Source organism: Micropterus dolomieu, linkage group LG16 (assembly GCF_021292245.1).
Source record: "Micropterus dolomieu isolate WLL.071019.BEF.003 ecotype Adirondacks linkage group LG16, ASM2129224v1, whole genome shotgun sequence".
Classification (NCBI taxonomy): Eukaryota; Metazoa; Chordata; class Actinopteri; order Centrarchiformes; family Centrarchidae; genus Micropterus; species Micropterus dolomieu.
The window spans coordinates 20,127,978-20,137,789 of record NC_060165.1 but is presented as its reverse complement, the minus strand read 5'-3'; the positions used below and the strand labels follow the sequence as shown (position 1 = coordinate 20,137,789).

The following is a 9,812-nucleotide window of genomic DNA, read 5'->3' as shown; positions in this document are numbered from 1 at the left end:
ACATGCAGTATTCAGTATACAATGCCACTCTCTCCCGACGAGTGCATGCATAACTGGCAGTAGCGGCCCCCTGGTCAGCACCGGAGTTTCTTTCTACAGGTTTCACATTGCTGTGCTGCTTTAGCAGATGCTTCATTAAATAGATGTAGAATTGTTTGCGGTTGAAAGCTTTTTGTTACAAAGTTTACAACAGAGTTCACGAAGTTCAACAAAGTTCTTTTAATATCAGACCGTAACACAATCGAGGCAATACTGACAGCTGTTGAAGAACACACATCTCCCTCATTCTCCATTCTTTCTTTAGCCTTTTGGCCAGCAGCTGACTTGAACAACATAAGGTTCGGCTTCGCGACTTGAAGTGTCCGTGACCGGCTGCGCAACCTGATCAAACTTTATTTGATCATAAAGTTTGGTTTCAAGGGATTATGTAAAGTACTGTTGGCCATGTCTGCAGATTGTGTTTGTGTCTTTCAGTCAGTGTTGGATCACCTGTCTACCTGTCACAGATCTCTTTGCTGCTGTGTGTTACACAAGTGTTACACATCATTTTGAAACTTTTACCTCAGCTTACAAATTTCATATTTATTTGAGACTGGTTATTGGCTTTTTATAAAAATGCAAGTAATGTGGTCATCATCAAGCTGTGTGGAGGTGCATGGGGGCTGTTAAGAGACTTTATGTTCCTACAACTTATGTAATGTTTACAGTATTTTTGCTTATGTGATGTGCAGGTCCAAATAACGCGAGGTTGAGGTTGCATCATATTGTTCTGTACTGCAGGGCTGTTGTGTTGTAAAATGTGTATTTAGTCCATCACATGGTCAGTTGTATTTATTAAAGACCACATTGTAATTTATTTTAATGGGCTGAATGTAATATTTATAGATTGGCTCAACATTTTAGAATATATTTAATAAAAGATTGTTAACACTTGAATGAATCCCCCAGATATAGCTATTTAAATTATTGGCGGATTTCTACATGTCAGTTCAGTAGATTACTACTACTACCTTGGTGCCAAATCCACTGTACCATCACCATACTCAAACTATAAATATTGAAATACATGTGATGAGAGGAAACATAGTAAATATAGCAATCTGAACTAATTAAATCTCTTTTAGTTCTTCCTCTTCCTGCTCATCATCTTTTCTTTGGAAGTGTCTGCTGGGATCTGGGGCTTCTCCAACAAGGACAGGGTACACGAGAGACACACACACACACACATTTTGGTATCATTGTTGGCTGGCAGAGTCTGCATTCAATCAGTAATTTAAATTGAGTTTGTATTAATTTTGTCTTAGGTGGTGGAGGATGTTAAGAAATTCTATAAGGAGATTTACAATAACTACCAAACCACCAAACAGGAAGCACTGAAGGAAACCCTGTTTGTCATCCACTTTGGAGTGAGAACACACACGCACACACACACACACACACACCCCTGAACACCGATGTATTTGTTAGCTCTCTTTTGCTTCTACTCCTCACATTATTCTCAAATCTTCAACCATAACTAAAATTGGAAAATCATGTCCATTATAGCTAGAAGCACCAGTATTTTTAGCACTTGTGTTATCAGTGTGCACTCACGTTTACTGAACATCTCAATGTATCTGTCTTTTGGCTCTGGACTGATTTTCAGCCATGCTAGTGGCTAATTAACTATCACACAGTTACGCTACTGGGTTTACTGGTTTATGACCAGATACCTGCAAAACTAATACATTTGTCATCAACCTCAGCTCTGCTTTGTGTTGTTACTGTGAATTCTCAAATGTTAGCGAGCTAACACGCTAAACTAAGATGTTGAACATGGTAAACGTTATACCAGTTAAACATTGGCATGTTAGCATGCTGTTGTTAATGTTTATGTCAAATCAGTGCTGTGCTTAGGTACAGTATGGAAGCTGCCAGCATGGCTGTAGACTCTTTTCTATAGTATTGTATAGTGCATTTATTCTGAAATACTCCAAGGAACCTTTATTTGGCAAGATATTGGCACTCTTTTCAGTATTTTAATTTTTAGTTTGTCACATTGAAAACTTTGCACTGGCAACAAACCTCGGGGCCCATGGGTTTTTGCCTCCTCGTCAGCGTGTCCACAGTATGCAGTACATACTCGGGGCAGCCGGTTTACACCTATTTTTAAAGTATTTTTAGACTAAAATTTAGGCTAGATGTGTGTTGCAAACATAGGCTGTATAGTGAGTGAAAGCTTGATTGGTCTGATGTCAGGATTTTTTCCTGGAGGAACTAAAGTTGCAGTCGTGGCCTTGTTTCCTGTTCACAGCTCAACTGCTGCGAGCCCACAGGGATGCAGAAAGATGCTGTTGAAGATACCTGCCCCAAGAAGACGGGACTGGAGGTCCTCATCACCACACAAACACAACAAAGTTGACAGGGTTTTTGACTGACTTACACAGGGTCTAAGTTCACATGGAGACATCATGTTGATCAGGGAGCCTCACTAATGATGAATTCAACCTGAATTAGATTTTAAAATAAATGTTTACACACTCCTCCTGTTTAGAAAACATGTCCACAATGAGCTGTTAATATTCTGTACTGAGTAAGATTTAGTGTAAAAGCATGTCTTTTCTTTTTGCTGTTCCATCAGAGCTGTCCGGACGCCATCGCCGAGATGTTCAACAACAAACTGCACATCATCTGCGGGGTCAGCATCGGTATCGGTGTAATCATGGTGAGTCTGTGGATGACACAAATCCTCAGTCACTCGCTTATCGTCAACTGCTTATCCTGTGTACAGGGTCGGGGTACAACCAACCACGTACACTCAGATTTAAGGACAATTTAGAGTAGCCATTTAATCTAGCCTGCATGTATAGGGTAATCCAATTTAAAACTCAATAGATATATTAAAGGCTTGATTGTTGAATTAAATGCATGTAGGTCTTGTGTGTCATTGTTTGTCCTTCTTTCTTCACTCAGTTGTTTACTATTGGAAGTAGATTGAAATTTACACTGTAGCTGCATATTTGTTCACTTGTTTTAACAAAGTTTTTAATTATAGACAGAAATTACTTGTTAAGATGGAGAATATTCAGTGATAATCAAAGAGATACGAATAACAAACATCCATTTCAGAATATTCTGTTTAATATAGCATACTTACTCTCATTCAGGCCTCTAAAATAGCTTCAGAAAAAAGAATTTCTCATGTCCACACTAAGACAAAAACCTGTGTCAAAAGTAGATGTATACCTGTACACCAGAGGTACGATACAGAGTAACTTAAATGGACTGTTCTTTTATATAGCTCCTTTCTAGTCTTCCTACTACTCATAGCGTTTTACACTACATATCACACTTGTTCACACACAGACTGCTCATCAGAAGTCAGAAGGAGACTAACATTTATACACACACTCTCAGTTTAGGGTTCAGTATCTTATTCAACAGACTGGAGCAGCCGGGATCGAAACACCAATCTTCTTGCTACTGTGGTCACAGCTTGCTATATTAACATTAGCTAGTGGATCTACTGAAGCATGACCAAGTTGTGGGTGCCAATTTGTAGCTTTAAAAATCCCCATGAGATGTTTCAAGACAAATACTCTGCTTTTTGTGTCTGATACGGTGTTTATTTTTATATCGTCACATCTCTAGTCGCAAGTAGACATCTCTTTATTTTATTGGCTCACAAGCCCAAAAGGTTGGGGGTCACTGCTGTAAGGTGCTGTCAGTAAAATAACACCATAACACCTGATGTTTTTTAGCTTAAAGAAGAGTGAAGTCTAATGTGGTTTTAACTCCATATGTTTCCTGTCTCCTCCTCCTCACTGCAGATCTTTGGGATGGTCTTCAGCATTATGCTCTGCTGCGCCATTGTGAGGTCCAGGGACTGAACAAACACAAAACCTTGTCCATCCATCTTTAGCTTAAGTGTGCTCACTTTTAAATCCTCTGCTTTAGAGTTTAAATCATTTTAATAATCGTAACGGGCATCAGTTAGTTTGGAGGATGGTCGTGTTGATCAGTCCTATTAACTTAGTTTTTTCTTTTTATCACCTCCTTATTGTTGGATAACACCGACTGCAGTTTATGTAAAATGTGTTAAAAGTTTGCCTTTTTTACTGTGACTTATTTTTTAAATTTTGTTTACATGTTAGAAGTTTTTGATTTTTATGAAAGATGGACTGGACTTTCATGTAAATATTTTGATCAGTGCAAAAAATGGTAGTCAAATCGTTTCTGGATTGACTGTAGAGACAAAGTACACTGGTGTCTTGACTCTGATTATTTTGACCCAATGATTGCTTTTGACTTACAGGCAAATTTGAAAGTTAATTGTAGGTTGTATCAGCGCAGAAAAAGAAGATAACAAGGTCAAGTCACTTTCATTTGTATGGCCCAAATTCCAAGTCAGTTCTCTGTCTGAAAATCTTATTAAAGGGCCTATATGTAGATTTCAGTGGCCACAAGTGGTTTTTAGATTGCAACCAGGTGACTGACACACCAGTTTTCAGTTATTCATGCTCGTTGCATGATAAAGTTACACCGACTGCATTTAGCCGACATGATACATCAGCGTTAGCTCGCCTGTCTGCTTTTCAGTAACTATTTTCTATCTTTCACCAGAGGCTCAGCAATGTGAGCAAAGCTTAATATAGGATAACGAAAACAGTTAGTCGAGGGCGGTCAGAGGAGAAAAGGAGAAGGGAGGCAGGGAGAGACGTTTTATTCAATTAAATTTTATAATGTATTATTTACATTTTTTCTGCTTCATTTAGTTATTTATTTTTTCTTGCTGTTGTTTTTCTTTTTCTTCTTCTTAATCCCCCCCCTTTTTTCCCCAAAGCATTTAATCTCTATACTTCCCAACTCAGTTTCCCCCACACCACCTCCCATTTTCTACCTCTTGCACATATACACACACAGCTGCAGATCTGTGCCTATGATATGTTAGCTGGTTGTCCCCCTGCCTTGCATCACTACAGCCTAGTATAAGCAAATCGGTGCACATTTGTTTTTTAATGTTAAAATTTTTTTGCAGGCTAAAATCAACACTTTCACATAATACTGGAGGTACAAAGGACAGTCAAATGGATCGCATTAGCTGGTGAAGTAATGTGGAAAGCCATACAAATGCAGTATTTTGCAACAAATAACGTTACTAACTGGTCGCCGTTAGCCAGCAAGCAAACATTATCAAACTTCAGCCAACTAAAGCACAAAATCACAATATGTTTCAAAGGCTTTGTTAGTTTACCTGCCCAATAGGATGAAAGCCAACTCTGTTGGTTTTGTCAGTTCCAAAATAAAGTGGAGGCCTCTTTGTGATTCCAGCCTTTCTGATTTTGACTGTTTTCACCTGAAGGCATCTGATTCTCATTTGTCCTGGGACTCTAGCACATAAAACTTTGTTGCTGGTTTTTATCCTTATGTGGAGTTTGTGTTGGAGTCTATGTTGTGCTGGGACATGGTTGTTTTATGGCGTTAGTGGACTCCACGTTCTTAGCTATGGTGTTGTCGGTGTGTGCATGGCTCAGAATCAGAAGGCAAGAGGTTCAGGAGCATGCATGCACACAACAACCAATGGATGTCCCAGAAAATCTTCACATAGGATTAGACTTGCTGAGAGCTCAGAGGTACCAGAAAAACCTGGTAAGTGGAATTTTTATGTGAGGTTTACATATAGCCCCTTTAATGTTCAAAAGATGTGTTAAATTAATAACATACTTCAATAAAATGGAAATGAAAAGCTTATGCTGACCAACTTTTCTTTGCCAACTACCTTGGTGACCATAAATTGGCTGGTTCTAGACATAGGGCTGTACGATTAAAAAAAGCTCCTTCGTTACGGAATGGATATCTCAAACCGGAACATAGCCTTAAAGTTGTTCATCATAGCTCTTGTGAAATCCCCATTGGGCCTCAGAAAATGTAAAAACTTTCATCATCTTGAACAGTGTGCTTTACCAAATTGGTATTTACTGCAGGCCTGTCATATTCTGTGACTGTGACTATTCTGTATTTTGTCCACTCCCTGTATGTTGAGAGGATATCACGGAGATCAGTTACATACGAGATACAGCGATTACTTCTGGTTGTAGAGGAGTGTCAAAACAAAAAACATTCAACTTTCTGGCTTTATAAAAAAAACCCTAGATATTTTTTTTTTTTCCAAGAATGACAACTCAGAAACAGTTTTCATGCATAGCATGCTATTCCCATGCCAAGTGATGAATAATAGAATCACTGAGGAGAATAATAACATTACCACCCACTGTATTTGTGTGTGTATGTGTTGTGTTGCTGTTAAATATACAGTACACAACATAACTAGAAATCATCTGCGTTACTGTTTTAACTTGAATACATCTATAGTAAATAAAATGTTAACTGTTTAAATCTATCAGCATATGTGCAATGACCGCTTATAAGGTGCAACAACTCGACAGTCAGTGCATGATAATTGGAGAATGTTTTCAGCTGATAAAATCATGAATACAGAAAAAGGCTGTAGGCACAGTGTTGTAAAGACATGCAGTTTTCAGCCTTGCTAAATAAATACATGCAAAACACATATGAGCCAAAGTAAACATGAATGACAAAGTGCAGCTTAGATTATAAATTAAGCCAAGTCTGTCAACATAGAGCTGAAAAGCTGAGTCCTACCTTTACATTTTTGAAGCACAAGTGGTGAAAACATTTCTCTCTGTTATTGTTGCAACCATCCATGCTCAAGAACCCCATGCTTTTCCTCTAGCGCCACCATGAGGTTAAAATTTGTGATTTCTTTTTTGTGAATGTATGAAGTTTGATTACAGTGCAATTTGATACACACACGTTTGTTTCTCTGGAGTCTAACCATTACCAAAAAACAAATAAAACAGCACAGGTATTTAAAGAAATTGTTAATGCAGACATGAGAACTGGTCTTAGTTACATGCAGAATTCCCTCCTTTATTAGAATTACCTGGTGAGCTAACACTCATGAAACCTGGAGAAGATTTCTGCTGTATTCCCTTTCTTCATTATTTCACTGTCAGTACATTTTATGACTTAACAGCTTTATAGGTACATTTTAGAAACGAGTGGTGCTATTACATCTGCAGGGATCATCTGTTTCATCTGTGTTAGCAGCAATTCACTCAGACTTTAGTAAAGTCGCACACTGTCACAGTGTTTAGGTTTGAGTGCACATGTGTTTGTGTGCAATCATCTGTGTGCTGTTTAAGGGTCAGGATCTGCTCGATCAGTTGTAGAGCTGGTTGGCTGATCGGGTAGTGAGGCGGCAGCTTCGCAAAGTAGCTGGAGGGAAGAAACAAGCATCCTTCACCCCAAATACTCAACGCAGATTATTATGGTCACAATTTAACACAGTCCCTTAATCTTGTGAAGGAAGATTAAGTTGGCACTGCAATGTACTGATGGCCTCTCTGAGGTGGGAGTTTAAAATAACCAAAATGCAGACCAGTTTTAAAGTGCTTGTTCTAGAGCCTTCAATCTCAAACAGTCCTGATCAGGTTTTTGGGCCCAGATCCCGATCAGAGACCTTTTATTATAGGTTTATGTAGTGTTGATTAAATACATGTGTATATATTTACAGATCTGGCAGGTTAAACACACCTTATTTTTCACAAGCAAATTGATACAATTACTAGAGATCCTGATTCAATGATAAATTAAATATATATTATTCAAATGGTAAATCATGCAGTTGAACCAGGCTAAACTGAGTGAAATACAAAAAACAGGCAAAATACATCATAAGCATTAGACACATTTGTACCATATATCAAAATCAAATTAAATTGATCAGTTCCTTAAAATACTTTTTCACAATGTCAAACTATCATCAAACTCTGTCATATAGGATCAAACCATTTCTTTAACATTAAAGCAAGGTTATAATCACATCAAACTACTTAAACCAAGTAATTATAAATCAATTAATACCAGTAATATAATTTCTATATGATACATTTTTTCAGGTTAAGCAAAGATATGGCATTAAAACTGTTTGTAATTCAGCATCCTCAATCCTTTATCAATGATCAAGAATGATTCTTATTATATTCTTAAAACATTATATTCATCACTTGTTAGTACATTTCACACATTTTCTAGAGCTCATTTAGTCATTACCTAAAAAACATCACACCATGGTAGCAGCTGGCAAGAGGCCCATTTCCTGTAAGTCTTCAGATGCACGCTCCTGTGGTTAGCACCAAACTGCTGTGTTAGACTTTCTTGTCATACTTTCCATCATGTATTAAAACAAAAGTCCATCTTCTATCATTTCAGATTTAAAAAATCATGGTCATCATACATGATGATGTATATATACATTTAAGCAGCAGATTGATTGATTTAGCAATGCTTACACGCAGTTATGGTCCAGCAACTGGTTAATTCTGAGGAGAACAGACAGAGCGGCCGGAAACCTCTCATCTGTGTCACGACAAAGCAAAGACTGCAACTGCCTGGCTCCATCCATAAAGGACCTGCATCAAGCATCTTCCTTCCTTCATGGACTAGTAACGTACTGATCATGGCAGAGCTTCATATAGCTTAAATGCAAAGACACCTGGCAAAGCACAAGACTTCTTTTGCTTGTGTACATGTACATGGATGTATTTTTCATTTGAAGTTTTATTGCTGTGTGATCATTGTTGGTTGATCTCAAGATCAAGACCTTTTATTACAGGTTTCTGCCAATATATAGATGTTTAGTGTTGATTAAATACATTAAAATAACAGATGCGCCTACTAAATTTGACACACCTTATTTTTTACAAGCTACTTGATACAATTACTAGAGGTCCTGATTAAAAACGATTAAAATGATCAGTTTAAATAATTGATATATGAATGGAAGTGTACATACACAATAACCTGCCACCACCGACATTATTTAATTTAACTGGTGCCTTTCTTTTTATTTCCTCTTAGTGTGTTTATTGCAGCCTATACACCAAACTGGAAAATAGGGAAAACCTACTTGGTAATAAAATATTATTAATTATTTCTGATGGACATGAAATATTATAACAATAAGCATGCAAGTATTAGCATTAAAATATTCACTACCAAAAATGAATGTACGTATTATGCAGAATGGCTTATTTCAGAATAACGTATATTGTATTTTTGGAGTGTAAGTTGCAAAGCATTAATTTGTGCATCACTTTAATGTTGCAGCTGGTGAAGGTGGAGCTCATTTGAATGACTTAATATACTGCTAGCTTTCTTTTCTTAACCTTTAATAATGCATTATAATTTATCTAATTTGTCTATTTTTTGCAATGTAACTGAAGTTGTCAATAAAATAGTTGCATCTGAAATGTACAAGAAGTATAAATTGCCTCATAATTGTATTTGAGTACAGTACTTAAGTAAATATACTTTGTTTTTTTCAACCACTTGCAAAGAGCCTAAATGTAAGAAGTATATCTTCTTACCTACAAAGCTCTTAATGGTCAGGCACCATCTTATCTTAAAGAGCTCATAGTACCTTACTACCCCACCAGAGCACTGCGCTCCCAGAATGCAGGGTTACTTGTGGTTCCTAGAGTCTCCAAAAGTAGACTAGGAGCCAGAGCGTTCAGCTATCAAGCTCCTCTCCTGTGGAACCAGGTTCCAGTTTGGGTTCAGGAGGCAGACACCATCTCCACATTTAAGAGTAGGCTTAAGACTTTCCTCTTTGATAAAGCTTATAGTTAGGGCTGGCTCAGGTAGTCCTGAACCATCCCTTAGTTATGCTGCTATAGGCCTAGACTGCCGGGGGATTTCCCATGATGCACTGAGCTCCTCTCTCCTCTACTTTCTCTCCCTCTGTATGC

General features: G+C 37.7%; 1 protein-coding gene across 1 annotated transcript in view; it reads left to right on the top strand.

The window, feature by feature from the left end:
* The window catches only part of LOC123985190 (CD9 antigen-like), a 17,999-nt gene extending 11,191 nt beyond the window's left edge, over positions 1-6,808 (top strand). The window contains exons 6-10 of the mRNA XM_046072631.1: positions 1,125-1,199; positions 1,305-1,406; positions 2,294-2,368; positions 2,621-2,704; positions 3,810-6,808. Of these exons, the coding sequence (XP_045928587.1) occupies positions 1,125-1,199; positions 1,305-1,406; positions 2,294-2,368; positions 2,621-2,704; positions 3,810-3,869 (396 nt within the window). The 3' untranslated portion in view covers positions 3,870-6,808. The remainder of the gene's footprint in view (positions 1-1,124; positions 1,200-1,304; positions 1,407-2,293; positions 2,369-2,620; positions 2,705-3,809) is intronic.
* Positions 6,809-9,812: the final 3,004 nt, after the last annotated feature.